The following is a 20322-nucleotide window of genomic DNA, read 5'->3' on the forward strand; positions in this document are numbered from 1 at the left end:
TTTAAGACTGAAATGTGACAACAGAACGTCTTTGACGGATATTTATGTTAATTAAAAGGCAAGTCTAGTATAGGGTTAATAGCCTCCATGCTATAATTGTGATCATTTTGTTTTAAATTAGGAAAAAGACTTGTATACAGGGGCCCCACAAAATCTTATAGACCCGAGCCCACTGGAGAGTTAATCAGGCCCTGCAGTCTGGGAAAGGGGAAAAGTGCCAGATGAGTGGACCAATGGGGTTATAGTGAAGATACTAAAAAAAGGAAGAAAAAAAAAACTTGACTCAATGCATTCAACCAGCAAATTTGACTGAAAATCAATTGCAATAAGACAGCTATCTGAACTTTAATATTGCCTCAACATCACCAGTACAGATAGAGAATCATGTTCTCACTATCAGAGGGGCAGCAGTGTTAGTCTGGATCTGTAAAAGCAGCAAAGAGTCTTGTGGCACCTTATAGACTAACAGTCATGCATCCAACGAAGTGGGTATTCACCCACGAAAGCTCATGCTCCAAAACGTCTGTTAGTCTATAAGGTGCCACAGGATTCTTTGCTGCTTTTATATTCTCCCTAGTGTAGAAACATTCACATTTTTGGGCAGCACCATCAGCCAGGACAGTAGAACAAGCCAAGATGTCTGGAACAGAATCAATAAAGCCAGGAACACCTTCAGGAGCCTAAATACAGTCTGAATGTCATCAAAATACAACTCCAAACCCAAACTCAAGATTTATCAGAGCTGGGTACTTTCAACACTACTTTACAGTGCAGAATGCTGGAGAATGAAAAAGTCTGACATGTCCAAACTGTCTTCCTTCCATACAGTCTGCCTCAGAAAAATCCTCCATATCTTTTGGCCTAGAACAATCTCAAACTAAGACCTATTCACACAGTGCAGCCAACAGGATATGAGCACCATTATTGCCAGGAGATGTTGGAGATGGATTGGCCATGTGCTTCAGATGGAAATTGGTTCTGTCACCAGAGTGGCAATAAGATGGACACCTGAAGGCAAGCGAAAATGACGCCACCCGAAAACAACATGGCAAAGAGCTGTGGATGCCGAGCTGAAAAACCTGAGGCACAGCTGGGGAACCATTGAAATACTTGCCAGACAGACAGGAGTGGAGGAGCTTGGTCACTGCTCTAAATGCCAGAGGCATAATGGGAACATGATGATGATGATGATATTAAGGGCTGTTACAACAACACTGAAGGTCGGACAACTAGTAATGGGATTAATCTGCAGCAAGGAAAATTCAGGTTAGATATTAGGAAAAAATTCTAATCCTAAGGATAGTTAATCTCTGGAACTTCCCGCAGCCCGGCCAGACCAAACAAACTGACTGGCCCTTGTTACTTCTGCCCTGTACCACCAGTGACTGGCTTGTATTTGCCTGTCTTCTGAGCAGATGCCTCTTCTGATTGTGGGGCACAGAACCAGCCTTAATCCACACCCAGGCCAAGCATGTAGGTGGTGATATAGTTATTGAAAGTCACTCAGGGTGCCAGTCATGTGCCAGGTTTACTGTGACTTGGACGCAAGCACTGTTGGTGGTTCAGGAGCTAGGTTGCGGATGTGTTGCTAACCCTGGTGGGTCCCAATAACCACTCAGACCCCTGGCTCAGGGGAGTTTCTGAGGACTGACAGGAAAGGGGAAGGTTGCAGATACCCCAGGTGCAGAGGATAACAGCTACAGTTCAAAGGCAGCAAGAGCAATTCCTGTTGGGCCCCTGGGTCAAGAGTCAGGGTCTCCAGGTTCAGTGCCTGTGGTGACCTCTCCAGTCCAGTTCCTATCCCAGCAAATAGGAGTTTGTGCGTTTCCAGGTCAGGCTCAGTTAGTGTCTCTCATTGGGGCCCTTCTGCAGTGGCTCCCTGGCTAGCCATTGCCACACCCCAATGAGCCCCATTCAGACCTGAACAGGGACTTCCCTACATGTACACCCCCTTGAATTTCACCAACCCCCCACCCCCCTCAGTTTTGTAAACTAGTTACATGCAATGTTGCCAATTTAGTGATTGTTTGGAAATTTGAATTGAAATTGAAACATCAATACACACTTTAAAAGCATATAAAGTGTATGATAAAATACATGTATCTGAAAAAGTATAATAGGTTTGAAAAGTATGAACATAGACTTGCTTCCTCATACTGCTGTTGTTTTTTATGACAATGTCAGTGCATTCATTTCAGTGATCTTGGGCAACCTAATCATTTCAAATGATGATTTGTAAGCAAAGTCTAAATGAGCTCTCCCTGACAGCTAGTGATGAGCTGGGGGCTGAGAGGATAGTCTTTTGTTTTGTTAAGTGACCACTACAGCTGAACTCTCTGATAATCAGGTCTGAGTGCTTAGTCCTGCTGTGGGACAGTGTTTCTGTGGAACAGATGGCCCAGTCTGCACTAGCAGCAAGGTTCCCCCACTGACAGGTCAGGTGAAATCACTGAGAGCTCGTGGAACCTCAAGAGACCAACTTGCAGAGGTCACAGTGGCAAGTAGCAGCAGAAGGTGACGTCACAGGGCCATTGACAATAGAGCAATGGAGCGAATGGTGGCCCAATGAACAACAGTGGCCAGAGCGAAGAGTGAGCAGCTGGAGGAACGAGGAAGGTGTCTTCTTGCCCCCCAGCTGGGAGGTGAACTCATGTGAAGGCACCTCTGAACTCTGAGTCTCCACTGACCAAGGACAACACAGATGAGTGTTAATGAGGCTGTTAAGAATGCTGGAGACACAACACAGTTCAAACATGGCTGTGGCATCATACTTTCTATTTAAACAAGAGATATCACACACTACAAACTGGAAGCCAATGTTAAGTGCATTATCACTTGTTCACCCTGAAGTGGAACACTGGTTCTGAAGAAGACCAGCAAAGGCTCACTATCTTTCTGCAAGAAACTTAACTGACTGGCTAGAAGCATGTGGTGCAACAGTGAAAAACTCAACAGTTGAAAAAGTGAAGAACTCTCTCACCACATTAAAAAATTTGCATACATGGCTGATGAATGCATCAGTGCAAATGGGCATCAAGTATTAACTCATTGTGTACGGTATCTTGATGTCAGTGGTAGGACAGTAAATGCATTTCTAGATGTTCAAGTTATAGAAGACACATCGGCTGCATCTGTGACAACCCACATCTTAGAAGAGTTAAATGCTTGTCAGTTGGACCCCAAACAGACGGCTGCTTGTGCATTTGATGGAGCTGCAAACTTCTCGGGAAGACATGGTGGAGCACAAGCTTTGCTCAGAGAAAAGTGTAACCCTAATCTCTCCTACACACACTGCAGAGGCCATCTACTCCAGCTAGCACTAGTACGAGCTGCAGACTCTTCAAAAGACATTTAAAAGCTATACATTTAATGTCTTCATTATACTCTTTTTCCAGCAAGAGTCCAAAAAGACTGAATATCTTGGAAAATATAGAAGATACACTGGGACTGAAGTTGAAATTAATTCAACCTGGGAAAACCCTCTGGCTTTCTCATGAATGATCCTTGGCTGTTGTCTTAAAATGACTCCAGCCATTATTACTGGCTTTGGAAAGTTTCTACCAAGATGGGATGGATCTAAGTAGTGAGGCTGGTGGATTATTTTTGCTACGACATTCAGAGAAGACTATTGCCATTCTCTCTCTTGTAAGTCTACTGTTGAAACCACTTGGATCATTAAACAATGCCATACAGGTATCTGCTACAACATTAGTAAATCTTTCTCCAGCAATAGAAGCTACATTTGGATCAATCAGAGAACCATCCATTGAAAAAGTACCAAAAGAATCAAAGACTTCAGTCAAGAAGTTGACAAATGAAGGCATTTATATTGAATCTTTAAGTGAAGAGGACAAGAAGTGTTTGTTAAGACAACTGAAAAAGCACACAAACTTGATTCTTAAAAATCTCCAGCAGTGACGTCTAGATTCTACTCAGTCTCTGCATAGCTTTTACAGATCCCTGTCAACACCAACGGTTGAGTGGAGTGAGGCACTACCAGCAATGGGGCTGCCATGTGCTCAGGACAGAATAGAGAATTTGAACACAGAGTGGAATATCATATGACGAATGAATGAAGATTTGACTTCAACTTCTTTTTTATCATCACTAGGGGCCCGACCCGATCTTTGTGCTATGTTTCCTGGGATGAAAGGAGTAGGAATTCATCTCTTGCTACTCCCAGTAACAACAGCTACAGTTGAGCGTTCTTTTTCCTCATTGAATAGAATTTTGTGTTCTGAAAGAAGTTGCCTTCTGCCTGATCATGTGAATGAACTAATGAGCATATCAATTGAAGGAATGGAAGTACCGGACACAAGAGAAGCCACCAAAGATGAACACATTGCATTCAAGTAGTTCATTAACAGCGTTGTGCAAAATTATAACAAGAAATCAAGAAGGATGTAGGTGTAGCATGCTTCATAGAAGGTTTGAGTAGCCAACTTTAATTTGTGTGTTAATTTAAAAACATGAGTTAAATGCTCCAGGAGGCATCAATCCAGCAGCAGCACAGGCCATCCTAAGGGTTTAATATTGGTCTGTCAGTCACTTTATTTCCCTTCTTGATTGGCTAAATCTGTCTTGAGTTCTCAAGGCCTTTGCTACTGAGTAAGACCTTGCTAGGCAGGATTGCAAGAGGGGCGGGACTACTTCTGGATTTTTCCATTGGTGCATATTTGGGAGTGGCTGCATTTGGTGTTGCCAGTAGAGAAACCTCCCTTTTCCTGGCTGTGTGACTCAGCTTGGAGAGTTATGACTGGTCAGGGCAATATGATGTCAATTGGCTGCCCTGCGGAATTTTTGATTGGCAAGTGAAACCTGTTGCTAGACAGAGCAGTCAGTGTGGGGATTTTTAATGGCAATGCAGGACTGCTTGGGACAACTTAAAATTTCAGGCCAGATGTGGGACACTTGAGAGGGTTCCCTTGCCTTCTATGTGGCCCTGCATCTACCAGTGCACATCCAGGCTTGATTTCTGTGGGCACTATTGCAGTTGTAGTCCCTTCTTAGAGATCCATCATGGTGGCCAAAAAGCTTCTCAGCAGAGAGCTCGGGTTGGCCCCAAGGTGTGCAGGATGTGAGGTGTTACCTTAACTCTGCATTTCACAGTGTTCAGAGGGTTGCAGTTGGCCACTCTCCAAACATAAGGCAAAACTGGGCAGCCTGAATTCTACATTAACATCATTATTTAGACAGTGAATAGATCGCAAAATTGATCTGCCTTTGTTGAAAACTCATTCACGTTACACTGAGATTGATGAAATTATCTTTTTCACCCCCAGCAAACTACAGCTTCCCATGTGAGCAGTTCGTTTGGAATTTACCAGTTAATAATACATTGTTAATATCTTTCTATTCCTTTTCTAGGATTTTCTGGTACCATTGCCGGGGCTGCCATGGCCGAAAAACTCTCCCAAGAGGATCTGAAAGAGCTGAAGGCTGCTTATGAAACAGGAAACCTCACAGGAGCAGCAGCAAAACTGCAGGAGGAGCTGGAATCATTAGAAAAAATCCCACTGGCCATCGCCATCACAGGAGAGTCAGGCTCTGGAAAATCATCCTTCGTCAATGCCATCAGGGGCCTGGAAGATGAAGATGAAGGTGCTGCGAAGACTGGGGTGGTTGAAATAACAAAGCATCCAAAGGCTTATCCACACCCTTTACTCCCCAATGTAACAGTATGGGATCTGCCAGGAATTGGGACACTGAGTTTTCAGGCGGATAAGTACCTCAAACAGGTAAACTTCAGCTGCTATGACTTCTTCATCATCATTGCCTCAGAGCGCTTCACTTCCCACCACATCACACTCGCCCGGGAGATTCACAAGATGGGAAAGAGGTTTTACTACGTGCGCTCCAAAGTGGATGCCGATTTGCACGCAGCTCAGACCCGCCGTCCCAGCACCTACAATGAGGTGCAGATCCTGCAGGTCATCCGGGACAACTGCATCAAGAACCTGAGGGATGCAGGTGAGGTCTCCCCATGGGTTTTCCTAATCTGTAGCTGGAACTGGGACAAGTATGATTTCCCGCTCTTGCAGGAGACACTGGAGAATGAGCTGGATGATCAGAAGAGACACACTTTCATCCTGGCCCTGCCCAACATCTCGACAAAGATCCTGGAAAAGAAAAAGGCTGAACTGAAGAAACATATTTGGAAACTGGCCCTTGTGTCAGGTGCTATTGCCGTTATTCCTGCTCCAGGTCTCTCATTTGCTTGTGATATAGCCATCTTGATGGTAAACATGAAACGTTACCTCACTGCCTTTGGCTTGGATGATAATTCCCTTACTAGACTCGCCAAGCAGGTTGGCAAGTCCGTTGCAGAACTGAAATCTGTAATTAAAGCAGTTCCTTTGGCCAACTCAATATCAAAAGAGTGGGTGGTGAGTCTACTGTCTAAATTTGCATGTGCTGCAGTGATGATAGCTGAAGAGGCTTTAGATTTAATACCAGTTGTTGGTTCTTTGTTATCTGGAGGAGTTTCCCTTGGAACCACTTATTACATGCTGAACAGCTTTCTGAATGATGCTGCCAAAGATGCCCAAAATGTTCTGGCCAAAGCTCTGTCTTAAGCAAAAGGTAAAGAGAACAAATATTAGCAACAAAAGATCCACTGCTACCACCCAGAAAAAAGGCTTAAATCCCATTTCAGTTGTATCAGAATCTCTCAAAATTGATCAACCAAAACCAGCCTAAATAAAACAAAATAAAGAACATAGTGAACAAGAGGAGGAAAGAGAAAGAGGCCAGATCAGACTCCTTGGAGTTTTGGTTGGAAATTATTTTTTCATTGTGTCAAAGTTATATTAGTAAAGTGATAAAACCACCTGAAATTGAGAGAAAGTTCCCTAATCAATTTTCAGCCCCCTACAGGGATAGTTAAGGAAGTGTTAAACTTTCCCCATTTATCTCTCACTAGTGGTAAGTTTCTAGTGCAGCAGACTGAATGCAGCAAACCTGTTTTAAGAGACCGGCTTGCTGCTTCCCTTGATTTTCATAGGCTAAAACCCACTTCAGCAGATGTATGGAGCGGAAAATACAGCAGGAAGATTATATATGTGCAGAGAACATGAAAAGATGGCTGTTGCCATACCAACTCTAACAAGAGAAATCAATTAAGGTGGGCTATTATCAGCAGGAGAAAAAAAACTTTTGTAGTGATAATCAGAAGGTGTGAGTAACAATAGGGGCTAAAAATAGCATGAGGAAATAATTTTTAGTTCAGACACCCTTAAATTAGGCTTGAATAAGGACTGGGAGTGGATGGGTCATTACACAAACTAAAAACTATTTCCCCATGCTAATTTCCCCCCTACTATTACTCACACCTTCTTGTCAACTGTTGGAAATGGGCCATCCTGATTACCACTACAAAAGTTTTTTGTCTCCTGCTGATAATAGCCCACCTTAATTGATCACTCTCGTTAGAGTTGGAATGGCAACACCCATTTTTTCATGTTCTCTGTATATATATATCTATATATCGTCCTATTATATTTTCCACTGCATGCATCTGATGAAGTGGGTTTTAACCCACAAAAGTTTATGCCCAAATAAATGTGTTAGTCTCTAAGGTGCCACAGGGACTCCTCTTTCTTTTTGCTGATAAAGACTAACACGGCTACCATTCTGAAACTTGATTTCCATGTTTCCCTTGTCATTAAATGCCAGGTTTGATGGGTTCCGCACTGTGGCATTTAGGGACAAGGGCAAAACAAATTAAAATGGAATCTGGCTGTGTGAAGGTCGAAACAAAAACACACTATATATTTTTTCCAACCACAAAGATGACTCTGCCCCACTCCCAGCACTTGTATCCAGCACATCATCTTTGTACTCTGAGACCATGAGGAATAAACTCTTTAAGAAACTCGTGGATGATTGGAATATCTGGGTCATCATGTCCCTACATTTCTGCAGCTTGGGCAGAGCGTTAACCCTGTAATCATCACCTCATTGTAAACTGAGATACGTTTGGATGTTGTTAAATCCATTTCAGAGGCATTATGGTTAAAATACCTGAGCTGAAATTACCGCTTCCATGCAGAGCTGTGATTTGAGTTATTGGTTCTGATTTTATAGCTTTTTCGTATTCATTTCTCTGTACCCAGTGTCAGAGCAGGGGATTGGTCCTGCTTTGAGCGGGGGGTTGGACTAGATGACCTTCTTAGGTCCCTTCCGATCCTAATCTTCTATGATTCTTCTATGATTCTATGATTCCAGTGGGGGCTGCATGTGTGTCTCTGAACCTGACTCTTTGGATTTACTATATTGCAAAGTCTGTTCCTCTTTGTATCAGGTGATCGCTCTCAATTGACTGACTCATCTTGTAGCCTATAGAATTAACCTGCTTGTTTGCATATATATCTATCTTTTCTTATAGTTTAAGTATTTGGTTTATTGTAATGGGTTTATAGATTTATATTAAAGTAAGTTTGGCTGTAATGCAAGGGACCTACAGGCCATGCCCTGTATGTTGAGCTAAGGCAAAGTTAGCCTGTCTGGGACCTTTCACCCAGATAGCAAAGTCAACACACATGTTTAACCTTCCACCTAGACTGATAGATAACGGTAGAATGGCATAGGGGGTTCCAAGTCTGTACCTCAAACTTAATATGCACACCACAAGGAAAGAACCAAAATAACCTGGCAAACAAAAAAAACACGCATGTATGATCTAATGTCATTAATATGTATATACACGTCATCATATGTACAAAGATATTAGCCTACGGAGAAAGTATACCCCCTGACATTTTTTGTGGGTGAGGAATGAAGTTTGGGCATAGGAGGACGGATTTCAGCCACTTGTGCCCTATAAAAGAGGTGACCCACCTTGCTAGAGTAGACTAGCAGGCTATGGTTGTTTTTCTTAAACTTTCTAAGTTCCAAGGGGACTAGGCTAAGCTTGGTTTCCCTAAGCTTTTGTTCTTAGTTTTGTTTATTAGGTTTTAATTTTAAGTTTAAGTTAGTTAACTTAGAGTTTACTTAACTTTGATAGCTCTTAGCTCTAGCTTCTTGTAAGCTTTGCAACTCTCACTCAAGAATTGAGGAACCTGAACCACCAGAGGCGAGGCTGATCCTGTGTCTCTCACCTCCAGGTTATCAAGGAAGGGTGTGAGTATATTAACCAAAGTTTTATAGCATATAACACCATAATACCGTATAGATCTTTTGTCTAGCAGTAATGCAATTGTAACTTTGTAACTCTGATTATTTTACCATTTAATTACTGCTTCATTTATCTTAATAAAAATTCTTTAAGGCTGTATCAGTCTCAGTGTGAGCTTCCTGTTGGTTTTTTGGTTGGCTAGCTCCCAGTACAGGGTTGCCAGGTATCTGGTTTTCAACCAAAATGTCCGGTTGAAAAGAGACTCTGGCGACTCCGGTCAGCTCCGCTGACCGTGCTCTTAAAAGTCCAGTTGTTTGTACAGTGGGGCTAAGGTAGACTCCCTCTCTGCCTACTTTGGATCCACACAGCTACCAGAAGCAGTGGCTCCTATGCAGGACCAGCGCTAGGGGGTTGACAGCCCTAGGCGGACGGCAATTTCGCCACCCTACGCATTGGTCCCGCGGCTCTGGTGGGGCTGCCGCAGTGGTGCCTGCGGAGGGTCCGGTGGTCCGCGGCTCCAGTGGAGCTGCTGCAGTCGTGCTTGCGGGCAGTCCACCGGAGCCACGCAAGGAGCCGACCATCCACAGGTACGACTGTGGCAGCTCCACCAGAGCCGCCTGCCACCCCCTCCGGCAAAATGCCACCCACCAATAATTCTGGTGCCCTAGGCGATTACCTAGGCTGCGTAAATGGTAGCGCCGGCCCTGCTCCTATGCATAGGGGCAGCCAGGGGGCTCCAATTGCTGCCCCCACCCCAAGCACAGGCTCTGCAGCTCCCATTGGCCGGGATCCATGAGCAATGGGAGCTGTGGGGTCAGTGCCTGTGGATGGGGCAGTGTGCAGAGCTGCCTGGCTGTGCCTCCATGTAGGAGCCAGAGGAGGGCATGCGGCTGCTTCCAGGATCTACTTGAGGTAAGCCTTGCCAGGAGTCTGCACCTATTTCTCCTCCATGTCCCTACCCCCTGCCCCAGCCCTGAACCCCTCCTGCCCTCTGAACCCATCAATCTCCGTCTGGAGCATGCTCCTGCACCCCAAACCCCTCATCCCCAGCCCCACCCCAGAGCCCGCACTGCCAGACAGAACCTTCATCCCCCCGCACCTCAAACCCCTGCCCCAGTCCAGAGCCCCCTCCTGTTCTCCAAACCCCTCAGCTCCAGCCCTTCACTCCAAATCCCTCATCCCCGGCCCCACAGCAGAGCCCTCATCCTCCCTCCCATATCCCAATCCCCTGCCCCAGCCCGGTGAAAATGAGCCAGTGAGTGAAGGTGGGGAAAGTGAGTGACAGAGGCAGGGGGGATGGAGTGAGTGGAGAGCGGGACCTCAGAGAAGGGGCAGGGTTGGGCCTCGGAGGAGAGGAGGGCCGGGACAGGGGGTGGGCAAGGGTGTTAGGTTTTGTGCGAGTAGAAAGTTGGCAACCCTATCCCGATGTAAGGGTCTAAATGAACTGAATGAATTCTCCCCTGACAGCTAGCTGGGAGGGGGGGAGATTTCTGGAGCAGACTGTATTTGCATGAACACACCTGCTTTGCCTAGACATCCAGCAGACAGAGCTGTGCTGCTCAAAATAGCCAACTTTGGCTGGTTTTGGGTTACAAATCATTTTTCCGTTGGACCATATGGACTGGAATCATAAACTCACTGAATGTGAAATCTCACCAAATGCGGGTCAATCCATCCTCACCATCGTGTTCACTCATTATACTCCACATCTGAACATAGCCATTATATGAGCAACATACCCTTATATTTCAATTTCTGTACTTTAACCTGTCAAACTTTTATCCCCATTCAGGGATACTGCAGATTATGTATTCCTTACGCCATCCAATCTTAAACTGAACTTCGCACCCCTTAAGAATCTGTTCGTTACTCCCTGATAACCAGAAACTTCTACGCTTAAACTCTGTACCGTACACTTTTTTTTAAACAGCATCCTAAAAAAAATTTTAAAACTAAATGCAGGGGTAGTGAAATGCTGTTTCAATGTTGTTTCATTATTGTATGAATACAGAGAAGCAGGACTGTGCTGAACCTATCCCAGATGAGGGGGTCACCCTCAATTGAAAGAACCTCTTTAAGCCAGGGGCTCGAATGCCAGAGCCCTGTGAAAATAAGAGGGGTGGGGACAGATATCCCAGCCAGAAGATGTGGGCCTTTCCCCAAAGGTCTTCTCTGGATTGGTTTAACCTGTTCCCCCACTGTTCAAAGAAGAAGCTACATAGAGTTCATTAGGAGTCTCTTTGGTATGTTAAATACTCAATCAGAGTTGAAATGGGTTGTGGTAGGACTGTGTTTCTGCCCTGTCTGCTAAGAGCTAAAAATCTCTGAGAGCTAAAATTGCTTGGCGGGGGGCAGTGTTTCTGCCCAGCCTGCAAAAAAGTGACTATTACTAAGAGACTAATGTGCAGAGGTCACAGCAGAGAAGTGAGTGGAAGCAGAAGGTGACTGACGGTCCGATGATGAATGAGTGGCTGGGGAGGCAGAGAGGGACAGCAAGTGGCTGTGGAGAGGCTTGGCGAGAGCGGTGAGCAGGTGGCCAGCAGGGTGGCTGGCAGAGAGAGGTGGCGAGCGAGTGCCTGAGCAGCAGAGTGAGTAAGGTGCCTCTTTACGCCCCGGTCCCCACTCCACCCAGGGTGGGAGTTGAACTCTGCAGATGCATCTCTGAACTCTGGCTCTGCGCTGACCAAGGACAGCAACTCTGAGTAGGGTTCAGAGAAGGGTCAGGCACATGAAAGGGAATTTTGGGTTGCTGGATTTAAGAACCTGAGGGGAAAAGGACACCGGCCAACCTATGTAGGGGAGGGGGGGTATTTTGCTCATGGTTTATGTTTATGAACATGGATGGTGGGTGAACAGCTGGCTTGGGAAGACTGCTCCCCCAGTCCCACCCCTTCCGCCCAAGGCCCCGCCCCTTCTGTGCCCACCACAGCCCAGCCCCCCATTGTGGCCGCTCTAGCACACACATCCCCGGAGTGCGGGGGGCCGGGCAGTGCAACCCCCTCCCCTCCGGCCCCAACAGAATGGCCCCAGCCTTCCCGGCCCCAGAATGCCAGGAGGCCGGACAGTGTGGCCCCAGCTGTCCTTCCCCCAGGGCATCAGGGGGCCAGGCAGCATGGCTCCAGCCTTCCCAGCCCTGGAACACCAGGGAGCCAGGCAGCCATGGGAGAGCCAGCTGCCTGCAGAGTGCGCGGGCCACATCTGGCTGCTTCGGGAGGCTCAGCCTCCCCCTGCCTCTGATACCTGGCGCCCATATTTATGAACTCTGTTTGTGGTGTTTTCCCAAATTAACTCCAAATTACTTCCCTCCTTTTATTAAAAGTTTCTTTTCTGCAGTCAGACTCTGTGCTTGCGAGTGGGGAAGTTTTACCTCTCAGAGGTGCCTGGGGGTGATGTGTAATTTTCCCAGGTTACTAGGCGGGAGCTCAAGCCAGTTCTGTGTTGTATCGATGGAAAGGAACCCCTAGATACTGAACCCGGCGCTGGTTGCTGCTGTCTCCACCTGGCAGAAGGGTTACACCAGTACCAAAGGAAGGGGAAGGGTTGATGGGAAATCAGGATCCTGAGACTGACAGTCCCCAGGAGCAATGGGGAGAGGCCCATGCTCCAGGTCGTGCTGCTTGCTGTTTAATAAACTGTATTTGCTTTGAACTGTATGTAACAATCAGTGGGTCAGTGAAGCATCCAGTGCACAGAGAGCACCCCGGCGTGGGGACACCCTAGCGCCGGCCCTAAGTGACCACAACAAGGTTGGGGGTCAACTCTCCCCAGGAATGCTGGGCCCAGCCTTGTCGGGGTTACAAGGACTCTGCCACACAGGAGATGGAAGGGGAGCCCTTGAGAGCAGGGAGGCCTCTGGGTAAAGGACATGGGATCACCTGCCCCTCTTTTCCAAAGCCCCCTGGGTTACAGCTCTATGTCTCTGCCTTCAGCCCTGGGCAGCAACAAACGTGCCTCAGTCTGCTCACAGCTTGAGCTTTATCTGTAGCTGTGCAGCTTGCAGTCCTGCTGGGGTCACATGCTCTGCGGCTCTTGACTGCTAGTTGTTAACAGCCAACGCCCAGTCACTGGTCTCTGTTGTGTCTCTGAGTCTGAGGCAATTTCTTTCATATGGGGACAGTTCTTTGTAATTCCTTCACACCAACCCAGACATGCCTATGTGACACCCTCATGCCATTCCTCAGTCCCACTCTGCCGGAGGAGTAATTAGTGAAAGGGGAAACTGAGTGGTGCATATTTCCCATAAAAATATTACAAATATTTTGATGTTCTCCACAGACTGATTTCCAGAAGTGCTGAGCTCCCACAGCTGCAATGGGAGCTGCAGTTGGAGCTGCCGGTGCTCAGCACCTCTGGGAATCATGGGGAGGTGGGGGAGGCATGAGGGATAAGAAGGAGAGACAGACATGCACAAAGGGGGTGGAGAGAGAAAATGGGGCTCAGACCCCTCAACACCTCAGCATAATGATCTGGATCCCAACCCATGGCCAGTTCTGACTCCTGCCTCTGCTACCTGCCCCGAGAGGTGCTGAGCTTTCTCTCCTCTGTCCCTCTTTGATCTCCCTACAGTCTGGCCAGTCCAAGCTCACCCCAGCAGCTGGCTGGATGATGCCAATCAGGTGCTCAGATACCACTGTTATGGGCATTACACAGGCACCTAGATCGACAGGGCAGAGCACTCTCTCAAGATGAGGCCATCAGTAAAGGAGGAGAAATGAGCGCCATTCTGGAAAGATGAAGGTTCAGAGAGGGACTAAGCTAGGAGCTGGGTTTGCTCACTGGCCAGACACAGATTTCCCCCATTCGGAACAAAATTCTCCCTCTGCTTTTACCTCCTCCTCTTAACTCTTATCTTTGCTGAAATCAACCTTTTCCCGTGAGAAATCTTAGTCAAACGAGCTCTTGTGACTTTGCCTGATGAAAACAGCTAATTGCAATATTTCTTTCCCTTTCCTAAGGCATAACTGAGACTGATTGAACCACTGCCAAGCTGCCATGGGTGCTAAGTTCTCCAAAAAGAACATTGAAGAATTAGAAGCTGCTGCCAAAACAGGAAACCTCCCAGAAATAGCAGCAAAGCTGAAGGTACCTGTAGAGTTGATAGAAAACACTCAACTCCACATCGCTGTCACAGGAGAGTCGGGCTCTGGAAAATCGTCCTTTGTCAATGCCATCCGGGGACTGGGAGATGAAGATGAAGATTCCGCTGAGACTGGGGTGGTAGAAACAACGATGGAGCCAAAGGCTTATCCTCACCCTGTACTCCCCAACTTAACAATATGGGATCTTCCAGGAATCGGGACTCCCAAGTTTCAGGCAGACAAATACCTCAAGCAGGTAAAATTCAACAACTATGACTTCTTCATCATCATCGCCTCAGAGCGCTTCACTTCCCACCACACCAGCCTCGCCCAGGAGATTCACAAGCTGGGGAAGAGGTTTTATTACGTGCGCTCCAAAGTGGATAATGACTTGAAAGCTGGAAGAAGGAAAAGGAATTTCAACAAGGAGAGACTCCTGCAGGAGATCAGGGAGGACTGCATAAAGAACCTGAGAGAAGCAGGTGAGGCCTCCCCACGGGTTTTCCTGCTCTGCAGCTGGGAACTGCACAAGTACGATTTCCAGCTCCTGCAGGAGACACTGGAGAGGGAGCTGGATGCTCACAAGGGACTCGCTTTCATCGTGGCATGGCCTGACATCTCAGAAAAGATCGTGGAAAAAAATGAAGTGAAACCACTGCAGCATAGATCGGAATGTGCCTCGGTCTCCTCTGCTATCGCTGCTGATCCTCACCCAGGTTTTACCTTTGCTTGTGATATTATCATAGGGCTTGAATAAGGGGGCTACATAGCAGGATGGTTTATCAGCACCTGTCCCGTGAGGCCATCTTGTTCTCTAAAGTAACCACTATTTGCAAAAATTTAATCTTTGGCTCTAATACTTACATAGAAAACCTCCAGAACATGGCCCAGGTATAACCATTGTTTGTTGTCTGCCTGAGTCTGCAGAGAGCCTGAAATAATCACTCTGAGAGTGGTGAACTGCCCCATTCTCATCAGCTGAGGTGTTGACCTCAGTGATGATCATTTAAATGGTGCCTTTGTGAATGATTTCACTGCTGTTGACAGCAAGGGAGAGGGAGGAAAAGGAGACTCTGCACAGTCTGATGGGAGAGATGTCTGAAGTGGGTAGAGTTTAGTCTGAGGGCAGAGTTTAGGAAGGAACCACTAAGTTGTTCCCCAGTCTGACTGCTCTGTGCCCTTGGGGCCATCCAGGGTTATTTACTGAAGAGCTTTTGCCTGAACAAGGCATTGGAGGTTGATCTTTCCAATAAGTCTGGCACCCATCACAGAGCTGACGTCTGATATTAACACACAAAAGTCATTGGTAAAGTTAAGGTGGCTCAGCGGAACCTCTGATCCGCAAACCCCTCCAGAGTAGGGAGCTGAAACTCTTAACACTAAAACCTCTGAGAAAAAGGAAATGCAGAGTTAAGCTAATGCCTCCCACACCCCATGCCCGCTTTGATCCTCACCCCAAGGAGTTCCTCACTGAGATCATGTTTAGTCTGGAGGAAAGAAGACTGAGGGGGGACCTGATAACTGTCTTCAGGCATTTTCAGGGTTGCTATAAAGAGGACGGTGATAAACTGTTCTCTGTAACCACTGAAGCTAGGACAAGAAGTAATGGACTTAAACAGCTGTAAGGAAGAATTAGATTGGACGTTAGTAAGGCTACGACTTGGCCACGGAAGTCTAGGAATCCAGACAGCTCTGTGGCTTCAGCCTGCAGCAGCTGGGAGCTGCAGGGTCCCCCTGCCACCTGCAATGGCCCCCAGGAGCTCTGAGCTGCTGTGAGCGGTGGGGGTAACCTGAGCATGAGTTCTCCCGGATGGTCCCTGTGAGGGCAGCAGTCAGGCTGACTTCGGCAGTGTGCCGGCAGGAGGTCTGCCAGTCCCAAGGCTTCGGCGGCAATTTGGCGACGGGTACGCCGAAGGCGCAGGATCGGTGGACCTCCTGCAGGCATGCTGCCAAATCTGTATTACCAGCAGACCTCCCGCAGGCATGCCGCAGAAGACTGCCTTATTGCCATGCTTGAGGCAGCAAAATACATAGAGCTGCCCCTGTCCGCAACCTTTGCTCATTACTAAAGAGGCTTTTTGCCAGAGTGTCTGTAGATTTTGTGAGACCTCTCACTAAACCTGCCAGGAGTACAAAGAAAAGATACTTGTGGTAGATTCTGCTACCAGGTACCCTGAAACCACAGCCTTGTCTAATATTGAAGCTGAAACTGTGGCCCTGGCTTCATTTACCATTTTTAGCAGAGTAGGTTTTCCCAGAGAAATCTTGACAGACCGTGTGTGTCCTGTTTTCTGACCTGAGATTGGCATTTTAAGTTGTGAGCTACTCCAGACAGTGTGACAACGACTTAAAGTGGGTTAACTACAAAGAGAACAACAAATTATTGCATGAACACAACCAATAATCATACCACAAATTTAACCCATGATTAAATGACTTTTTTCCCATCCTTTTAGCCTTATGTGATTTACTTAGCAGCTTATAGACTCCCTTGTGGAAAGACTAGGTTAAGGTTTAAATCTGTGTATCCCAGGTGACACTTAGAGATCTATGCTGAGATTTGCTGTGAACCTAGGTTAATCAATACCCAATGGTTACTTCATTATAATAATGATATATGAAAAAGTATGCACATAAATAAATAAATATTAAAACCTATGATAGGTCATGTTGACACTGAGTATGAACTTTAATTGGTTCTATTTTAATAAGTTTACATTAATGGATTTAATAAGGAGCTTTGAAGAAGATTGACTTTAAGACTTGATAGAGTGAGTTAATAATAATGGTAACTTTATAAACATGTGCTGTTACCATTAATGGCCACACACACATGCATGTCTAGAAAAAGGCTAGGACAGGACTGTACACGTGTGCAAATGTCCTGTTAAGGAGACAAAAAGAATATAGTGACTTAGAAAAAGAAAAAAGGTGTCTACCCTTGAGCTTGCTTATCTTGTGGAGCTTCAGAGTCAGTCAGGAACTGCGGTTTGGGGACCCAGGCAATGCCTTCTGACTCAGGTACCATCAAGCTAGTGGGACTGTTCTCAGGTCAGCTGGCCAGTCTGCAATGTCTGTGTCTCTACTTTCCTTGGGAGAGGAAGTAGGAACAGCGGCTGTTGAACTGTCATGGTGGTGACCACGAGAGGAGCAGGGGACCTCTCACCTTGACTTCATCGTCCAATCCTGATTAGTCTCCAGGCATCTGAAGAAGTGGGGTTTTGACCCACGAAAGCTTATGCCCAAATAAATCTGTCAGTCTGTAAGGTGCCAGCGGACTCCTTGTTGTGTTTTTGTGGATACAAACTAACACTGCTGCCCTCTGATACCTGAGTAGGCAATGTCAACTCTTGGTCCATTTTGGAGGTTCTTTTAGAGTGCTGTTTCTTAGTTATGTCCATGAGTCTGTTTTTCCCCCCAAAGAAACAACACCGAGAGAATAACAGGAGGTGATGACAGCATCACTATCTCAACCCCTTGTGTTTAGGGATGGTCCAACCTTTTCAATGACACGGGCCGCAAGTCTAGTTGTGCAGCAGCTCCTCAGACCACATACAGAATCAAAAGAGCGTTCTCTGTGCGGCATGACCTCGCACGCACTGTACGTGTGAGGTCATGTGCAGAGGGTGCCATTTTGTAAAGCAGATCTGCTGTGGGGGCAGAAACATTCTGGGGCTGACTGGAAATGTCCCACAGGCTCGACCCAGCCCATGAGTCCACACCTGGACTAGCTTGGCTGGCCATAACATATGACCCACTGTCTTTTGACTTTCAAAAGTACAGAAGTAATTCCCTAGCCATTCGCACATGCTTACACTCCCTCAAGATGGACAAGGCCTCCCAAACAAAATAAGAATTTGCAGAACTAAAACTACAGCTGGGATCCTGGGTGAAAGTTTATTTCACTCTACCAGGGCTTAAAGTCAAGCTACTTCAGAGCTACTTATTAAATCCATTAAAATATAACCAATGAAAGTTTATACTCAATGTCTACATGACTATATATCCTACCATGATTTTCAATATTGATTTATTTATGAGTGCGCTTTGTCATATATTATTTTTATAATACCTGCTGGTATATTTTATCTAGAATCATCTAGTCTGACCTCCTGTATATCACAAGTCATAGGATTGTATATAGTTCCCCTGTGTTGAGCCCCAAAACTTGTATTTGATTAAAGCATCTTCCAGCAAGGCCTCCAGTCTGGATTGGAAGATGCCAAGAGGTTTAGAATCCACCACTTCCTCTGATAGCGTGTTCCAATTATTAATCACCCTCGTGTTTAAAAGTGGTGCCTTATTTCAAGTTTGAATTTTCTGGATTTCACCTGCAGCCATTTGTTCTTTTTATGTCTTTCTGTGCCAGATGAAAGAGCCCTTCGGTGCTTGGTGTCTTCTCCCCGTGAAGATACTGATACCCCATAATCCAGTCAGCTCGTGATCTTCCTTTTGAAAATTTAAATAGCCAGGGGTGAAAGTAACTTACAGAACTTACGGTACTGCCAGAGTCCTGAGAGGGAGCATGGCCTCATCCGGAAGAGGCGTGGCCTCAAGATTTAAAAGCCCTGGGGCACCAGCTGTGGCTGAGAGCCCCAGGGCCTTTAAATCAACCAGGGGCTCCCAGCTGCAAAGGTAGCTGGGAGGCCCCCAGAGCTCAGGGGCAAATTAAAGGGCAGGGGGCTCCGGCTGCTGCGGACAACCCTGAGCTTTGCCGGGCTGGGGCAGGTATTTAAAGGGCCAAGAGCTCCTGCCACTGAGGGGAGCTCCAAGCCCTTTAAATCCTGGCCCCAGCCTGGCCACTGGAGCTACGGCCGGGATTCGAAGGGCTCTGGGCTGCCCGCAGAGGCGGGGAGCTCTGAGCCCTTTAAATCTCAGCTGCAGTGGGGGGTTTAAAGGGCTCTGGGCTGACCACCGCCACGGCAGCCCAGAGCCCTTTAAATCCAGCCCCAGCCCGGCCGCCGGAGCCGTGGTCGGAGGGTTTAAAGGGCTCTGGGCTGCCAGCTGTGGCGGGGAGCCTAGAGCACTTTAAATCCCCACAGTGAAACCCGGTGCAGTCTGGCTCGGCGTACTGGCTCTTGCCGGTATGCTGTACTGGTTTGTACCGGCTTACTTCCACCTCTGTAAATAGCTGAGCTCTGTAAGTCTCTCAGTATCAGGCAGTTTCTCCAGCCCTCAGATAATTCTCATGGCTCTTCTCTGCACTGTTTTCAGTTTTTCAATATCTTTTTTAAATCGTGGACCACAGAACAGGATGCAGCATTCTAGTATAGGTAAAATGACCTCTTGACTCCTACTCATTACTCCCCTCTTTAGACATCCACTGATCACATTAGCTCTTTTTGCCACAGCATTGCACTTGGAGCTCATGTTGAGTTGCTGGTCTGCTAAGACCCCTAAATCCTTTTCAGAGTCCCTGCTTTTCAGGATACAGTCCCCCATTCTGAAGATAGGGCCTGCATTCCTTGATCCTAGATGTCAGACCTTATATTAAGCTGTATTAAACTGATTTTGGTTGAACGACCCCTGCTCACCAAGTGATCCAGATCTTTCTGTATGATGGTTCAGATCTCATATTTACCACTCCAATGATCTTTTTGTCATCTGCACATTTCATCAGGAGTGATTCTATATTTACCTTTCGGTCATTGATTAAAATGTTGAATAGAGTTAAGCCTAGAACTGATCTATGAGGAATCCCACTAGAAACACCCCCAGGGAAACATACTGACAAACCTATACCAGTAGAATTTCACTGCTATAACTACCCTTATTTCAGAATATGAGTGTTTGGTCCCAGTTTAGTTTATAACATTTTAAAAGTGTCATAAGCTCATCCAGCAAAAGGCACCTATTCCAGAGAGAGTGTCCACAGGGGAGCTATAGCGGTGTAGTTAGATTGGCACAGCTCTGCTGGTAAATGTCCAATGTATACAAGCCCTTTGTCCAATGACTAGAATCAAAGTGGCCAGATTTTTTGTTGATGGTAAAACACGGGGGACACTTCATGCTGATGCGTAGAAAGGGTGGATGAGGTCATATCTTTTTTTGGACTAACTTCTGTCGGCAAAAGAGACAGGATTTCAAGCTCCCTGGAGCTCCACAATGGATGCTGATTTGTATGTGGCT

At 46.5% G+C, this 20322-nt stretch overlaps 1 protein-coding gene across 1 annotated transcript in view; it reads left to right on the top strand.

Moving 5' to 3' along the window:
* Positions 1-20322, top strand: part of LOC116833693 (interferon-inducible GTPase 5-like) — a 37489-nt gene that overhangs the window by 13351 nt on the left and 3816 nt on the right. The window contains exon 3 of the mRNA XM_032795369.2: positions 14071-14909. Within this exon, the coding sequence (XP_032651260.1) occupies positions 14108-14909 (802 nt within the window). The 5' untranslated portion in view covers positions 14071-14107. The remainder of the gene's footprint in view (positions 1-14070; positions 14910-20322) is intronic.

This window comes from Chelonoidis abingdonii, chromosome 11, assembly GCF_003597395.2.
Source record: "Chelonoidis abingdonii isolate Lonesome George chromosome 11, CheloAbing_2.0, whole genome shotgun sequence".
Taxonomy (NCBI): domain Eukaryota; kingdom Metazoa; phylum Chordata; order Testudines; family Testudinidae; genus Chelonoidis; species Chelonoidis abingdonii.